Source organism: Topomyia yanbarensis, chromosome 1 (assembly GCF_030247195.1).
Source record: "Topomyia yanbarensis strain Yona2022 chromosome 1, ASM3024719v1, whole genome shotgun sequence".
NCBI classification, from domain to species: domain Eukaryota; kingdom Metazoa; phylum Arthropoda; class Insecta; order Diptera; family Culicidae; genus Topomyia; species Topomyia yanbarensis.
In genome coordinates, this window is record NC_080670.1 from 172,333,053 (window position 1) to 172,352,011 (window position 18,959).

The following is an 18,959-nucleotide window of genomic DNA, read 5'->3' on the forward strand; positions in this document are numbered from 1 at the left end:
TCACTTATCCGTATCATCGCGATTGATACTCGCTCTCTCTTGCTACCTCGAGGTATATTTTCTCCGCGTCTTGATGAGGCTGATGCTATATGATGAAAAGCTAAACGGTTCTCGGGGTGCGTGAAGAATTGAATGAGCAGCATAAAACGAAAAGTTCAGTGAAATGGAATCATAGGGAATTATGTGGCGTTTTATTGTGTGAGTGTGTGTTTGTGCTGGCAGGTCGGTTTTTAGCGTCAGGTACTGGGACGGATCAGCGAGAGGATGATGCGAGAGAAAGAACGGGTGAGAGTGAATGAGCTTGGAGTAGGCAGCGGCTATGAAGAGGGTCTTCGAGCGCATAACTTGGTGGCCACAGGCAAAGAGACCAGTTTAGTTCTATTCGAACGGTCTGCGAGAACGGTACCTAGTTTGGTGTGCGCTTGAAATTTTAAAACTTTGCGACGGCATCACAGAAATAGTACACAACTCTCGCAAGCGTGTGTGGCGTGTGTGCTGCCTTTGGAACATAAGTTGAAGAAATTATGAGTTGAAGCTGCATTATAATAATAATAAGGAGGAGGAGTACTACTCGAAGCGCAACGACGACGCGACGTCGATTCAGTGCATAAGCTGTGTGTGTATGTGATGCGAAGAAGCTGTGCCGAAGTGAATCGCAGAAGAGTGTCTTGAAAGTATGATAAAGTGAAGCTGCTGGAAGCCAAAATATAGAATTGAAAAAGTTTTTACTTATGGCGAGTAGCATGAAATAAGTGCATGTATGTAGAGTGCCACATAAAGTAGAAGCCATCAGTGATATTTGCAAAAAAGTTCCTAACATCTTGAAGAGTAAAAAAAAAATCAACGAAAAGCATCATGTCCTCCAAGAGTAACAGCCCGTGGGCCATTCTATCGGTACCGTGCTACTTGTTAGTCATGCTGCTGTGTATCCATCTGGCAAGTGGGGACCGTCGGCTGCAGTTGAAAGATGGCAGCAGTTTGGAGCCGGTCGGCGACAGCGAACTAGAAGCATCAAGTGGCGATAAAATGTCATCAACCGATTCGGGGCCGCCTCATCGGTTTCACGCTATCTTCCGTGGTTCGCCTTCGGCAGTGGCATCGGCGGAAACTGCATCCGAGCAGCTCAAGCAATCGCCTGCCGCAGTAGCCGTGCAGAAGATGCTGGCTTCTGCCCGCGGTTCCAGGGACCGAGCAGCGTCAGTAAACAGTACCACCAATAATGGTACCAACCATAAGAGCCGTGCCACTACCAAGCTGTGCCGCGAAGGTTGCCTGGAAAAGGTAATTATAATCTCATTAAGTAATATTTGCTTGGAGCTTTCGTGGGGTGAGTGTGTGTGTGTCTGTGCGGTGGGTCGTGGCCCCATCTATCCATTGCGCGCGCTCCTGTCCGGCCTATTCACGCGGGGTTGGAGTTTTTGTCCTCGCGCGGTGCTGTGCACGTGCACTGTGGCGATAACAAAAAACAGCTTCCCCAATGTTTGGTAGTTAAGTCCTGTTATGCCATTTCGAGTTCGGATGCTTGCCCATTGGGGGTTTGACCTTTTGCCGGGGATTACTCTGTGTCGAGAGTCTAACTTCGGAAGGACTTGGACCTGTTCCAAATGGAACTATTCCAAATGGAAAGCAACCGAGGCAACAGCACGAAAAAAAAATTGGGAGCAGATGAAACGATTTGGGCGATGAAAAATGAGAAATATGAAACATGGTGCGTCAGGTAGAACCTGATCTCATGAGGAATGCATTCATCGGATGGTTAGGGAATGGTGGTGCGGAGAAGATTAGAGAAGGGCGTATTAAAACACGGTGAAGTGAAACGCAATCTGTTTGACAGATGATTTATTCCACTGTGCGTGTTGGAAAGGTTTTCTACTTTTGGAAGTTTTTACTTCGTTTAAGCCGATGAGAGAAAAAAAAACGTGCAAGAAGTTTGGATTTGAAGTGGCAGACCTAGAAGAAGGCCCCTGGTCTAGCCGGGGAGAGGTGGGACGGGAAACATGATTTTGCTATTTTTTCATACGGATTTCGGTATCTGTGATGGTAATCCGTGAAACCCGATTTCTGGCCGTTTGTTGTTCCTGACGATGACGACGAGGACGGCGTTGTTGTTGTTGTTGGAAGCGCAGACAGAGGCGCAACAGATAAACATTTTCTGAAAGCCGTGAACCGCCGCCGTCTTTTGTTGTTAGTTCAGGCTCCGGGAGCTAGAGAACAACAATCCGGCCATGAGCATATTGCGTCGATGATGCGAAGCATGGGAAAGGGGCTGTAGATGGACTGATAACCTGCTGGCCTTTTGTTGTGCCGGAGACAGTTTTTTTCCTGTTCTACGTGAAGCAATATCCTTTGGGATGGCGATGGTACAGTGTTCGTGAAACAGAGCGAAGATTTGTGCTAATCCTTGTCCTATTTTGGTAGACGGCTGGGTACAGGGATATATTTAGCTTAAATGTAATTCGATCGAACATTTCTTTGAATTGCGATGGATGTGCTACATCTTTGATGATAACATTGGTTTCATTTGTTTATTTGTACGCCATTTGCTATTTCTTGTACAATTTTTTACTAATGTTTGAGAAAGATACCTTCAACGTTTCGATTTCATCTCTTCAGTATATGACAGCTGACTTGACCACCATATACACGTTAAGTTCGAAAACAGTACTTGGGCTCTCTTAAATTAACAGGACGACGTCCCTTTAGAACAGAAGATCTAATTTTGATGAAACTATAGCGAGATGCAAACATGGTTTAATTAATACATCTATGCGAATGTACTTTGTTGTATCTCTTCCTAAGGAGAAAGTTGGATTAAAACCGTTTATGGTGAGGGGTACAATGCCTACTTTAATAAGATGTGGCTATTTGGAGAAGAGGTTATCACAAATAATTAGGAAAAATTCTCATTTTTATATGCATTGGAAGCGGGTGTCCTTAAAAGCACACTCGTTTTGTTTTTACTCCTCAACTATTGCTTTCGATTTTTTTAAATAAAAAAGTTAACGTCATCTAACAAAATGACAGCAGCTCTACTAAATTACGTATCTGCTAACATGTTCGTTCGCTTTATTGTTAACTGGTACATCACCCACACCGCATGATCTGGTCCTTTAGCAACCCCAAAGAAATAAAATTATTGATCTCCCATTTTTTGAAAAATTCTTTTAAAGTATTCTTTAAACATTTTTAAACAACATTTGAAGAATTTTTAAACAATTTGACAAAAGTTTGGAAATAATATGTGAACGTTTACGTAAACAATGCAACTAGCAAATTGGCAAACAACATTTTAAGTCGATTAGAGATCAAGAAGAGTATTCAAAACAGCTTCTTTTTTAAGTAATTATACGATCATTAAGGTACCCATGAGAACTACGAATAACATACCTTTTTGCCACAAAAGACCTTCTGGTAGGTAGAGTTCTGCCAGCAATGCTAGTGAACTCGGGTGATTCGTAGTTATACTGCCTAAGGTTGACCCTCATCAACAGAAGACAAAGATTAAGCCCGTACGATATTAAGCCTGTTCTAATGACCCTGCCACTTCTAGCTTTTCGATCTGTTTGCTTCACATCCTTGCTCTCACTTGAGCTCTAATTTTCATAACTTTACCTACCCAGTAATCTCTAGCTAATTTAATGTCGTTAAAACGTAAAAAAAAGAAAATGTGACTAACATAGTCAAAATAAAAAAAGAAAAAAGTAGAACAAGTATTTACTATACATTTGCCGTGAATGAAAAAATGACCAAAATATGCTGAACACCCATCTTTCCAATCAATCTTAACTGTATTTTGGTGAGGACCACATTTGCTTTGATTCGTTCTTACATACATTAAGATTTCTGACAGCTGATTTACAACCAAGGTGCAATGTAACGCCAAAGGATTTTGGTTTGTTTGCCTCACGAAATACCTAACCTCAACCGGTTTTTGCAGTGCAAAATGTTTTGTTTTTCTCACGAAATAATTCGGCACCGTTTCTTTTTTAACTGGAATAGAAAGGCTTATGGAAGTAGCAAACGGTCCAAAAGGAAAATATTTGCCTTGAAGAACCGCTCATGAAATAAAGAATGGAAAGTTATACAGTCGTGATTTGCTGGTTGGTCGTTTTTAACTGGGTGACTTTTTATGTGGACCTTCACCAGTTGGACAATTAATCCGACAATAATTAGAGATGTGAACCGAAGCATTTACACCACTAAAGTCTCCTTTGGAGAGTTTTTGATATCTGTCAGTTGGTCCAACAAGGGAATTATATTCGCCCGGCGATTCCTTAGCGGCAAACCGCACTGATGGAAGCTGGATGTGGTTGGCTCAGGCAACTGGCGTCCCTATCTCTACATACAGAGTTTGACAATAGGCAACATCGTTTTTCCACCGATCAATGGGGGTCAGATTCACAACGTCAACATCGCTAGAAATGTCATCAACAAACAGCAGTAGCAGTAAATAATAGAAAACAATGCACAATTTCTCTAATTTGACTTAAACCAATGTGCTCCTCGTTTGTATTTAAACAAATTTCTTTAATTTTGTTACAAAGTTTTTTATGTTGACTACGCCAATAAAACGTCATGTTGGGCGAAATCTTTAGAGTTCAACGGGGAAGCGGAGCGTTGCGCTTTTTTTTTCCCAGACTGTTTTCAAAAACTTCTGGTAACCATCCGATACCCGTCAAGAACATCTGTTTAATGTTTACCTGTACGTTGCGGCTTATACTATGTTCAGACTACAGAGTTAAAACACGTTATAATAATTGCCAACAAGAAAAATATCATCAAGATAGTGTTAAAACACGTTTTAACTTGTAGTGTGATGGTAGTATCAGCCGCATAACCGAGGCCCAGGAATCGACGCGACGTAAGGTTAGCCCTAGCTTAGTCGGACAGCATGGCTGAAAAGCGATGTAGCGTAGCCACATTGGGTGCTAGAATAAAAATAAAATTGGCAATCAGCAACAGAGATGCCAGGTACTTTTTTCAAATGTCTGCAATAATAATTTTAAAAGTCTGGGAAGAACAAAAATGTCAGGAAAGCTAGTGTAATCAAACACCTTTACATTCAAAAATCTGTAAATATCTGCAACCAAACTAAAAAATCTTCAAATATCTGCAACCAATCTAAAAATCTGCAAATATCTGCGTCATCGAAGAAATCTGCAGCTTAAATTAATAGTCTGCGAATTTGCAGACTTGTCTGCAAATCTGGTATCTCTGATCAGCAAAATGTTAACACAAATGAACTCTCCTAATGATCCTATTGTCAATTGACATTTCGATGAGTTTTGATTCGAGCCAATGATAGGGGTCCGATTGCCAATAAATCTGATGCGACACAATCGAAACTCAAACTCACCGAATGTTTGACTTTATTGGAACATGTAAATACAAAATTGACAAGGGGGTTTCCAGCCAACTGAGATCCCTAAAGACACACACAGTTTGACAATAGGCAACATTGTTTTTCCTCTGATAGATAGTACAGTCGTGATTCGTTGGTTGGACATTTTTTAACTGGACCGCTTTTTAGTTGGACCTCCGCTAGTTGGACCATTGTCCAACGAAAAAGCATCTGAATGTCAAAATATTATGCCAAATTTACTTTAACAAGCAATCTGACAATTATTAGAGATGTGAATAGATGCAATTACACTACTAATGTCTCCTTTGGAGAGTTTTTGACATCTGTCAGTCGGTCCAACTAACGAATCAAATTCATTAGTTGGACAGAGGTGTGGCCCAACCAGCGAATCACGACTGTACTTAAAACTGCTTGAAAAGTCATTAACAAACGGTAGTAGCAGTATATAAAAGAAAAAAACCACTCCCTTTAATGTGGTGCAAACTAAAGTGCTCCTCATTCATGTCTATGTTCATTTGTTTACAAACAACATCCTTATGTTGACTATGATAACGTGTCACTCTCTTGGGGTTTTTCAATAAAATGAATCTGTGACCAGTGAAACATTTTCACAAGTGGTTTTGGTAAGTTTTGGTAAGAAATTACAGGAACAAAACTATTGCTGAGGCAATCACAATAGTCGATCAATTAAAACATTCAGGCAGGCAATTGGTGACGGATAAAAAAGCAAATAAAAACTAGCTCATTCAAGAGCTTCAGTGGAAGTTTTCCGTGACTTAACTTTGTTTTTGTCTGATGAAGATTTCAGAGAATTTGTCCAGATTTATCCAGACACTTTAAAAATAGCTAAATAATATGCAAGTGTTTCGTTCATTTCTAAACTAATTTGAGATCTGGAAACAACATACCGAAGTTTCTTCACTGAAAGATAATCAGCTGGAAGTTCCAGGAATCCAAGATGCTGAAAGCACATAGCTTCAAATTTAATCGATATGCTCTATGATGAAAATTAAACATTTAACATTGGCAGCACTAGCAGAATTTTCAATAAGTCAATATTTACTTAATTAGTAAAATGCTACAAATACAGCTCTTAGATGACAATTAAGTTTTTTCAAAAATAAATTTAAACCATCCCGACAGTTCCACACTTTTTCAAAAAATGTCACAGATATTTTGAAACAAAAAACACTTGGCATCCCTGTTGACGATAGCCAACCATTGTTTATAATCGAGGAACAACTTCGAATGATTTCTTTTTGTATATTTGAGAGATTGATCATCGATTTATACTACGAACGATTCTATATTCGGATCTTGAGTTTCTAATCAATTTCACTTTACGATCTACTTATATGCAGAACTTTTGACATTGTTTGCCTTAAGGCCGGCGGTGGACGTGGGTGGTATGGGTAGTATGTACTACTAATTTACAACAGTTAGGCATTCTAGATGCAAATATACAGCAAGAAGCATCTGAAATATAAATATAAATTTGCACATAATAATGATGGGTAGTTATCTGGGACGGGACATACGAGGAAGGTCTTCTTTTTTCCTTCCGAAATTCATTTCGGAAATTCATGTCCGCTTGCAAAATAATTTCAAGCAAATGTCGATGACAGTGCTGTGCCGATGTTTCCTGTACGTTTTTGTATGATGTCACGAGGCGTAAGGCTGAGTTTTTCTTTTTTTGGTACGTTTCTTCTTCAGGATTTTGGCAAATCCTCAAATGTGTAGGTTTCTCCAAGCTTTTTTTTATATTGTGCACCGCAGACTTTGAACACTCATGCATCGATAAGTTCTCTGTGCACTACTTGCGTAGAATTAATCTACGAACCGGACTAGTAACGCAGCCCAAATGTTTACAAAATGACGCCCTTTTTCGACAATTTTTTCGCGTGTTGCAAAAATACTCATTATTGCTCAATTGTAAACAACAACCCAGTTAAACTCATTCCGGAACCGGTTCGGATTTCTGAATGGAGTCATTATGGATTCCAAATCAAATGCAACAACCGATTCCGACTCAGAATCGGTTGTTGCATTTGATTTGGAATCCATAATGACTCCATTCAGGATTCCGAATCATATTCCGAATGGTTTGACCGGGAAAGAGCTTCATAAAATGAACAGTTTCATCCGGAATTTCCAGCCCCCTGTCAAGGACGACGTCTCTGTACAGCCAGCATCACTGCCATGAAAGGCAAAACATTGATTTTGAACCGAATGATTAGAAGCTGTATTTAGTTACAAAATGTCGATTTTCTGAATGATATGATATTAAATCATCCCACAAGATGCAAAACGTCGTGTGGAATGCTTGAATATCGAGCATAGTGCCGAACATAATTCTTTGTTTGGGGCTTAATAGCTATAACGCCCCATATATGTAGGTCGCTGTCAAACTCCATATGATGGTATAGGGTTGCCAGGGGACTGGGAATTTCTCATCATAGTGTACAGGGTGCGCCATCTGGATATATCCTATTTCAACATTGAGCAGCTCCGTCATTTTTCAGCCGATTTTGACAGATAAACACAATTCTGAAACGTCATTTAGTGCCATTTTAGCTATGAGTCGATTTACACCAAAAGAACGGGGCACCTTGCCCGCTACAATCAAGTTCTTGCAGAGCAAATTCCCAGGACGCATTGTCTCAAAAAAATGGTGATTTGGAATGGCTTCCTCGTTCTCCGGATTTAACGGTGCCAGACTTTTTTCTGTGGGGTTACTTGAAAAGTAAAGTTTATTCTAAGAACCTTGACGAACTCAAAGCTAATATACAAGCTGAAATTGCTGCGATTAAGCCCGAACTGCTGTCCAATGTCTTGCAAAATGCCCGCAAAAGAGTTGCTTTTTGTGTATCAAATGAGGGTGTGATCGACGTGATATTCTAAACCTGGTTTAAAATAAATGGCATAAAATATCCTAAAAAACTTGTTTATTTGTGAAAATCGGCTAAAAATGGCGGAGTTGTTCAATGTTGAAAAAGGATACATCCAGCTGGCGCACCCTGTATTTTGACAGCTGGCTTCAACGCCCTAATCATAATCATGTTAATCGAGACGTGGACAATGAATCCTCTCTGGAAAGGAATTTTTCTTGATTAAACCCTCCATGCCCATGTTGCTTATAAACAACAACGTTTTTAAACAGCTATAACTTTCAATTTAGGCAAGATTAGCTCACAAAAACCAGCAAGGTTAATAAACATGACTATTACCTTTCATTTGAGTGCTAACAGTTACAAGTATCAGCTCTAGAACTGAAGTTATTGCAATTAGTTTGGTTGGATTCCTATGGAGCAATGCTGCCAGGGAAGTTTACGTTGTCGGCGAAAAATCAATGTTTAATATATCCAAAAATAAACTCAAGATTACTAGGTTCCATACAAACCATTAACAAAAGATGGATCAGTAACCGTGAACCGGTGAACTCAATATTAGTAAGCATTTGCTACCCCTCGGTAATAGCCGTCTCTAAATTTTAAAATGCGTTGAACAATTCTATGGTTACGAATCAAATCAAAGTTGCAGACAATCTTGTTATTAAAGAAACACGTAGTCTAAACCAACGAGTAAAACATTGTTCAGTTATGTTTACTACTTTAAACATTATCCACGTAATTGGTCTATTTTAAATATTTTAGGAGAATTGTATTGAGCATAGGAAGGTAAAAATAGAGCAGCTTCTAGCACTGCGAGCAATATTCCCAAATCAACATCGTACACAATGTTCGTTCTGGTTCTGTGCTGATATTAAACCCACATTTTGTGTACGAACTCGAACACACTAATTCGTACCAAAACACGTGCACATGTTCGCCTGCACAACCGAACTCCATGTACGTACACGGTGCGATTACACCTCTCGTGCACAAAGGTTCGTGGTACCAGTTTTCTCTTTCTCACTCTAATCATCACTAGCGTTGACTCTTTTTGTCTTGTGTGAATCGTTCTCGTGTACGCACCTGGTGTACGTACACGGATTTTTGAACTAGAGTTTGTACATCATTCGCTTGGGTTTGATGTTCGAGGCGACCCTGTGCATCGAGACGAAGTATGTTTGAGGTTGAACGCGTGCGCGAGATTTTGTACACAGATACAAGCTTGCTGATGCTCATGGGAAGTCTGACTGCGAGGGAAGCAACTACCTTTATGGAAATAGATTTTTCGTGTTTCTTGACCCATTTTAAAGCAAATATAGTTATGAAACCTTACATGCACTAGAAAAAGTTGGGCATGAAAGGTTTAATAGTTATTGTACGGGAAATATTCGAAGCTTATTATTTTGATACGGTCATTAGAAGAACAATCTATGATTTCATAATTAACCAAATAGTTTTAGTTTCAATTTTGATTATTGGGTGTTCGCTTACTTGTGATCATGCAGACTCACCTTTGATTCTCTCGATGGCTGCTTAAACTAGCACTTTAGAAAGATTAACTGCCATTGGACGTGGACCCGCTATTCTCCCCATGCACGCAATCACGTTCGGACATTCACAGATGCTCTTCTTCGGTGAACTTGAATTAAATAGGAACGAGTCACTGTATCATTAATTTTAGTAATATCAATAGAAATGTGTAAATATCATTGAAAAAGCGTTTTTAATATATTAAGAATATTTTCAATCAAACGTTTCTAGAAAAATACAGAATTTTGCAAAGCTTTAGGTATCTTAAAGTTTTCCAACATTGTTTTAAAAACGCTTGGATTTACCACACACAGAAAAAAAAATAAAAAAAAGAGTGTTCCGCTCTTAGCAAAAAACAACCAAAGCCAACTATTAGGTTGAAAGTAAAACTTTTAAATTAATCAAGAATAATAATCAAAGTAAAAGTTTTCCTTTTAAGCGAATGAAGAATAGTACTCAAAGCAAAAGTTTTATTTTTAAACTAAGAGTTGGTTGGTTGTTTTTTGCTAAGAGTGAAAAACTCTTATTTTTACTAACATTTTTCTGTGTGTACTTGCTAACGCCAATTCCGTCACAAGTTTGATTAAAGACAAATTCTGCCAATTACATATAAACTTGTGCAATTATTCAGCAAACCATCGGCAACACGCATCATTTTGACTCGGTTCCAGCTCAGATTGACCGAAAACCGACGGTCGATCCGGCGGTGATTATGCCCCGAATACTGACACAGAGGAGAAGTTCAGTTCCATCTGTCAGTTTGCCACAGAAACCAGGCACACCATTTGTCAGTTCGATCCGGACGAGATGGTGTACGCCGTACTCGCTCCATATCTACCTACGTACCTAGTTCCAACGGACGGCGGGCGACACATCAGGAGAGAAAACCACAATTGAAAGCATGTATCACAGGACCAACAGAAACGGAGTGCTGTTTCATTTGCATCGATCGAACCGAACAAATTCGTATGCTGTTACCACTAATTAATTGGAGTAATTGAAAGCGTACATATCTCTTCCCGCTCGGGGTTGCTTCCTGGGATCAACTGTCACAGGATCGGTAGTAGCAGCAGCAGCAACCGAAGAAGTCGTATGTGGACCATTGGAGAAAGTTTTCGCTTCGTGATTCAGTGAGTGGGGCCAGACAGCAGGGTTGCTGCGCACAGGTGAATAATTGAAATTGACGTCGTTGTTGGCCGGGAGAGGTGCCAAGAAATTTGCTCCGGAAACTTTGTGTGAAACATGAGAAATTGGTGGCAATATAACCGCACCCCAGCAGATGCAAATGGTTTCATATGGGGACCACCACCGCAAACAGAATCGAAGAACCGAATTGCAAATGCACAAATAGCTGGAGTATTGATCGGTTCACGGGAAGCACGTGCTGCACTCTGGCCTGGGCACATACACTTGCACACATACACAGGCAGGCAGGCAGGCAGCACGTTCTAACAGATGGGATGGATGGGAAGAGCGATGGTTCCAGTATGTTAGTCGCCAGATGGCGAACGGTACGTGATGTACGCGGATTTGTCGCAGTTGGGAAAACTTTTGTTTTAGAAGAAGTAGAGGAAAATGGTTATTTTTTATGTTACCGTCCTTCGTCAAGTTTTGATCGGCCATGAAAACGAGAAATCGAACTGGAAGAAATCTAGTTACAATGTAGTCATAATTCAGGATGTTACTATTGACGAATGAATTTTCAATCGAGCACTTTTCAACTACTTTCGGACAAGTTTTTCATAACATGTTTGAACCAGATTTTGTTGAACTCCTGCTTTTTCGCAGCTAGCTTTCCAGTCCTTTTGAATACCGGAGCTGAAGGAAATACGGTGCATTAATATCTTTCTCAGTGAAATCTATATCTTTTCCTGTAAACCAATTGAGAGTTGTTTTGGCGTAGTACGCCAATGCTAAATCTGACCAAATCAGCGGAAGGGTACTATGCTTCTCATATAAACCACTTCTATAGACACTAAGATCGATTGATTTTCGCATTTATAGTTTCAGTAGTGTGAAAATGGTAGACTTCAAACCGCAGGAACATATTGCTTGCGATACCAGCACTTTTGGACCAAGTTTCTCCACTTGAATTAACCCGTTGGCATCGCTTACATCCTCTTCTACGACTTTTGTGTAATATTGTTAAGCTGGAAGGGTTTTTAATGCTTATTAACAAAGGCTTCGTTGTCCATCAAATGCCAGCAAAATTTGCGAATGCAATTTCTTGGCCTTTGTTGCCACACGATGTACTTGTACTGTACTTGTAGGTCTTTCAGCTGTTCCGTTTCTTGATACGTTGGATCATTCCGTCACTCGTTACCACTTAATTGTCCAAATCACTTATCAACATTGATTTATTCTTTCCCAATTAGAGATACCATTTTCTGGCCCAGTTTCTTGTTGTCGAAAGATCCAGGTTTTCTGTCACTTCCTGGAAGTACTTACAAAGAATAGTGTTGCGCAAACTCGCCTGGCGGATTTCAAAATACTTCGTCAATTTTTGCATAATTACATTCTTTTCATTTAGTCATGTTACACAAATATTAATGTTCACTTCATTTTCAGTGCGCGACATTTTGTATACGAAGAACTGAAATTTAAAATAAAAAATGACAGACAACTGCACAGTATTTTGAGAAACCCGATATTTCCTGCTTATAACGCTCCGTACAACCAGGCCTTCTTCCCAGTCGAATTGGTCTGCCCACTGAGCACAGCCCATCGGAAATCAGCAGACACGAACAACATTGGTTATTGGATATTTGGAATGCTTCCAGCATACGTAAAAAGGGCTAGTTTAGACAGTTTGGATGTGATTTGGAATCACGGAATTCTTCCCGATTCATGGAGGGATGCGATAGTACTGCCAATTCCTAAAAGATGCTCAGAACAGCGATCTTTCCACGGCTTTCGTTCTCTCAGCTGTTATGGGAAAGTTCTTGAATAGTGACTATCTTTCATGAATATCCAGTTTCTAGACGACCGATAATACGCCTTTCGCCAAGGCATATAGCACCGTCTGGCGCGAAGGAATCCTGAACACGAAAATATCAACCCACAGTATCTCGGTAAAGGAAAATAAATCTAGCTTCTCCGTGTCGACCCCGACTCGAAATGTATCGGGCCCTCTCGGTACCGCTGGAAACAAGTCTTCCTCCTCGCTATTTCAGACACACACAAGAAACCAACGAATCAATCAAATGGGACACTTGCTAATATAGCTATTATGTCCCCCGATAACAGACTTGCACTGTATGGCCCCCTGCCGACTCGGTAACATTCTCTAATTTGAACCAGAGGGGAAGTATTGTTGCACCCCAACCAAGATATCGTAGCTGACCCGGCAACTCACCCGTTTCCCGAACCTCCCTCTAAGAACGGTTGGTTTCAAAATTGTCCAATGAAGGACGTTCGTTGGACCAATTTGGGCATCGTCCAAATAACCGTTCAACGAACGTCCAGCTCAGTCGGAATACTGGCTGGTTCTTATTCGTATTCTGGCTTCAGTGACACAACCGATTTTAGTTAGAATCGGTTGTGTTGCTGGTGCCGGAAAACGAATTAGAAGCAGCTAGAATTCCGGCTTATTTACGGTTGAACTTTACTGGGTTTCGGTAACCATCCGATATCCTTCAGGAGCCTCTGTTTAAGGGGTATCATTTCAATGCGGCTTATCCGGGCCTATGCCGAGGCCTAGGAACCGAAGCGGCGCAAAGCCGCTGAGGATCCGCCGGGCGAGATGGCCACCGACCCGCGTCGAAAGCAAGCGAACCTGTGATCCACTCGTTTGCCCGTCTTACTCAAATATAGGGGCTGTCCCTAGTTTAAGTCCGACTGAGCGGTAGCGAAGTTGGACAGCACGCGCAAAAGCGATGTGGCGTAGCCACATTGGGTGGTGGACACAAAATAAAATTGCTAACGCTAGCAAAATGTAAACACAAATGAACACTCCGGCTGAACCTATCGTCAATTGACATTTCGACGAGTTTTGATTCGAACCGATAATATGGGTCCATCCGATACCCTTCAGGAACCTCTGTTTAAGGTGTGCCAGTACGATGCGGCTTAGCCACAGACTAACAGACATAACACTCGAAAACAATGCTTCGCCCGCTTTAACGGTCATTTTAAATATATTTGTAGTTGGGACTGTGGCCACATTTGAAATCATGGCGCCACTGACATATGAACAAGCATATGGGGGATGACTAGTGAAAAATTGTTCCCAAACCTGAGGGGTAACCCACCAGCAAATGAGTGTTTGGGACTGCGAATAAAAGGTGGAGCTAGTATTTTGGGAAAATTGCCGGATCGATGTTTTTTGTGGGAATTCCCTCATAGTGTCTGTTAGTCTGTGGCTTAGCCACATAACCGAGGCCAGGGAACCGAAGTGGTGCAAAGCCGCTGACAATTCGCCGGGCGAGGTGGCCCGCCGTCGGAAGCAAGCAAACTCGCGATCCACTCGTTTGCCCGGGTTGTTCAAGCATAAGCGATGTGGTCTAGCCACGTTGGGTGGTGGGATCGCAATAAAATTGGCAACACTAGCAAAATGTAAACAAAAAGGGAACACTCCGGATGAACCCATTGTCAATTGACATTTCGACGAGTTTTGAATTCGAGCCCCTCTTTATCTTTCAATACCCGTTAAAATGAAATGGCGCCGAATTATTTCGTGAGGAAAATGAAACATTTTGCTCTGCAAAAAACCGGATGAGGTTACTCAGTCAAAAAGGGTTATTTGCTGGCTAACGGGGGGCTATTTGCCAACTCGGATGCGCGAATTGCCCTTCAATTTGCCAGCAAATTGCTGGCAATTTGGGGGCCATTTCAAATACAACATTTGAACGATTTGCCGCCGTCATTTTTCTGTCGCCCTACTCGCCTTTAAATCGCCCCCAAATCGCCCACGGAACGCGCTTTTTAATCGCTTTTAGTTGCCTTATTTGAAAATTACAAATAATACTTATTGTCGGATTCATTATCTACTCACATAAACACCACCGAACTATATGAAAAATTAATGGTGAATATGATATTGCACACCAAGACTTACCACAATCTGAAGTTCATTAGGAATTTAGATCAAAGATCTTGTTCTACTATACTTACACATGATCCCACAATTTCCCCCACATTCGTTGGCTTAATGAAGTGCACGAAACAAACAAAATTCATGCGAGAACATGCCAATTGTTAAAAAAACAATTTTAAGCTTAAGCCAAACATGAACCGCCATGTTTGAAAAACGCGAAAAACAACCAAGTCCATTTCAGCCGCCAGTAAATTTGTCTAAGTATTGAAATTGCCTTTAAATCGCATTCGCAAATTGCATTTGTTCCGAGGGGCAATTAGCACAGGTGAGTTGAGTCAAACGTCAAACTTTTTAAATCACCTGACCATGTTCGTCCGCATTTTTTTCGACCGGGTAGGTGTTTCGTGAGGGAAACAAACCAAACTTTCTTTTTCCGTTTTCGATGGCAGTGCACCGGTATAGTGGAGTGCACCGGTTTTGCACTTCCGTTTCTTGTTGTTTTCTTTGAACAAGATTCCATACTGAATCCATTCAGGATCTCGAACCGGTTCCGGAATGGATTTGACGGATAGTTGAGATAAGTTGATGTGGCGGCGCTAGTGTTTTTCGTATATTAATTCAAATGTTTACACACGTATTTTAAATATTTTTGTTTGATCATGGACAGTCGTGATTCGCTGGTTGGACACTTTTTAAGTGGACCGCTTTTTAGTAGGACCTCCGCTAGTTGGACCATTGCCCAACTAAAAAGCATCTGAACGCCAAAATCTCGTGTCAAATTTACTTTGACAATCAATCTGACAATATTTAGAGATGTGACCAGATGTATTTACACTGCCAACATCTCTTTTGTAGCGCTATTGACATTTGCCAGTCTGTCCAACTAGCGAATCAAATTCGTTAGTTGGACAAGGTTGTGGCCCAACCATCGAATCACGACTGTAATAAATATCAATGTAAGCGTTCCTTTCCTGAGGATTTTGTCAATTTTTTTTTTAGGAAACCATGTTTTCTTATTGTAAATAGCGGTTGCCCACTACTCGGGTTCTAATTTGCCCGACAGACCCTTTTGTCAGGGCGTCCTAGGTGCCTCTACAAGAATTTCGGATTTTCGTATGCGAACAAAAAGGTAAACAAACAAAATAAATTAATAAACTCAAATTTACCGACTTTTATTCTCCTCTGCTATACTGTACACTGCTGCTACTGTTGGCGGCAAGGTTCTTCTGACTGGCCGGGACTACAACGGCCGAGTTCTCCTGATTTTTGGTTGGTTGCTCCGGCAGCGGTCCTTAACAATTAGCTTGGGAGGTGAGCTTTGCTCCTTTGTTGGAACCTCCCTAGCGACGGTGACGAAATATCGTCGGATTCGCTTGCTTTCCGCAAGGAATCCCGGAAGACAGGCGGAGCCGTTGTCCTAACTGCTTCCCTCTCCTTGACTAAAGCGAGAGGCATGCTCAGGATCTTTAACGATTAGTCGGGGAAGCAAAATCTCTTTGGTACTTAGCTGTCCCACTTCGGCGATCCTACACCACTTTATTGAGTACCCGGATCACGGGTCGGCACTTTTCGACAGGACTTTTCACTGTCGCACTAAACTATTAGTTACAATGGCGGGACACTGTCCCGAAAAAAAGATTTGCAGACGTCTGTTCTTAACCGTGGTCCGTCACTTTCTCCCTTTTCACGATGGCCGCCTTCCGCACTCGACCATAACAAACACCAACCGCCTCGTCGCGTTGCTGTCATCGATGAGCAGCATAACAATCGCACACGTATTATCGCAAGAGGAGAGCGTGAGCCAAACTAAACCCTATGCTAATTATACACAAATGTCAAACAAAAATTACTACACTTATGTACACAAATAAAACCGTTCACAAACGCGAAAATGAACGTAAATTTACAATTAAATGTGAACGGTGAACGTAATAATGTGTAAACAAATACACTCTACGGAGAGAGTACGCAAAATAGGTGTATTTTCACCCAGTGCTAAATTGTTACCCTGAAGGGTTACATTATTTTACAAATAGTATACACGCGCCTAGTGTGTGTAAATTGTTTAAAAATTTTCAGTCAGTTTCAACAACCAAGCGTCAAAGCTCTGCGATCAGTTCCAAAACTCAATCATTTCTTACTACACCCGCCGGACAATTTTGACTTGGTTCACCATATCGATTTTTCCTCCGCGAATGTTCCAATTTCACCGATATGTTTACGTGATTGGAATCCTCATCATGCTTCGGGCGAAAAACGTCAGCTTATCTGACACCCTGAACGGTACTAAATTACTCAAAAGGTTATCACGCTTGCTTACCAATTAAACGCGATTGCTCCACATTTCTTCTCGTATTAGCTTTCAACATTCCGACTTCATATGCTTTGCCAGAAAATGAACTCGAACTCAAACTGTGAGCGGAGCCAAGCTTAACCACCATTGAACGGCGCGAGCGGTATTCCAACCACGTCCGCATGGCGTGCGGCTTCCCCATTCTCGAATTTACCATCTCGGTCGAAATTGATGAAATAGAACATTCGTATGATTGATAGCTGCGCGTATCTGCGCAAGCCGAAACAAAATGGAAGGAGACGATCGTTTTAATAATCTGCTTACATTTATGCCAAGCCACCGCGCCGATGCCTGGCCGGGGTTGGAATGAGTGCTCCCCGTGTATGCCGACTATTTAGAGAACTCACTGGGAAGCTCTAAATTCCGAGCACGTTCCCAATATTCCTCGTTTGCGAGAGTATTCCGTCCAGGTTTATCCGTTCCGTTTACCTGGCCGTGGATCGTGCGGAAATGGAAAAATGCTCCACGTGTCCACGTGTTTGTGCTGTTTGATGAAGGGACGACGGCATCATCCTTCCATCAGCGGAAATGTTCATGATTCATCATCAAACTCATCTTTCCGGGTAGCTATCCGCAGGAGGGACCGACCGAAAAAAATGGATTCCTTCTAGAAATGCCGTCGGCGCTTTTCCCCCTTTTTGCATCGGACAAAACAGAGGGTTCGTGCGCACCCGGAATACGGAATTAGGGGGCAAAAGAGGATGCTGATCTTAGCGATAGCCCCTTTCGGGGCGGAAATCAATCAAATCCAGCAACGAAGTTGCGTTTTAATTCGTTACGGATGCTGACAGCTTTTTGATCGGGTTTGGTCCTTCTTTGCTCTCGCGGGTTCGCATTTGCTGGAACGTGACAGGAATGGAAGATGCAGTTTGCTGCTATTTCGCTGCGCACAGTTTGTTGAACTTACATAGGCCGCCGCCGGGTTGACGAAGTAGGCATCTCGTGCGTTAGGGAATGCTGTGAATTTAAGCGGAATGCGTTAAGGAGTCTTCGGGTTGCTAATTGTATCAACGCGGAATGCGTCGAATGCCACACGGATGCGTGAAAGTAGCTGAAATTGAGTTCTTCACTGACACAGTTAACCTCACTCTTTTTTACAGTTCGCTAGTATTGTTTACGCGCACAGATGAACTGCGTGAAAGGTTTCCATTTAACCACGGTAAAAATTACAACTGGTTGCTGGAATATTTAACACAAACTGAAAGTATGCTTAAATTTACTTTATGAAGAGCTCGACTGAGTCGAATCTCTCGTTTTGTTTTCAACCACAATAATGAGCGCGAATGAAAGGCAAAACTCAGAGTTAGAGTTAAATAGGGGCCTTCTCTAGGGGTGGTTTTATTTTTCTGTGCACCAATTGTATGGAGAATAATTTTTCAAAATATCGTCGCCGTCCCAGATCATCCAAGAACGACTTCTGAAAGCATGTGGACTTGAGAACCCTCTAAAATACACAAAAGGAGCATTACACTACAGCTGTCGCTCCAATCCCACTCCTTCTCAAGCGTCGCTTGCACGATCAGCGGAACAAAACGGGTTCCTTTGATATTAATACTGTGCCGAAACTGGACAAAAATTTTAATTTGTGGAAAATTAATTTCCATGCCCGTGCATTCAACTGTTCGAGAAAAGGACGAAAAATTGAAATCACTCGACAATGGAAACAAATCCCCGCACTCGTATCCATTTTTATGGGTTATTGTGATCGTCTTTTCTGTCAGCGCTGCACTCGGGTCACAGGCCCTACTAATCCATCTAATTTCACGCCGAATGACAGTATTGAAAAGC

The 18,959-nt window shown here is 41.4% G+C and overlaps 1 protein-coding gene across 1 annotated transcript in view; it reads left to right on the forward strand.

Moving 5' to 3' along the window:
• The first annotated feature begins 362 nt into the window (after positions 1-362).
• LOC131681623 (uncharacterized) overlaps positions 363-18,959 on the forward strand; it is a 34,477-nt gene continuing 15,880 nt past the window's right edge. Inside the window, exon 1 of the mRNA XM_058962538.1 lies at positions 363-1,281. Within this exon, the coding sequence (XP_058818521.1) occupies positions 856-1,281 (426 nt within the window). The 5' untranslated portion in view covers positions 363-855. The remainder of the gene's footprint in view (positions 1,282-18,959) is intronic.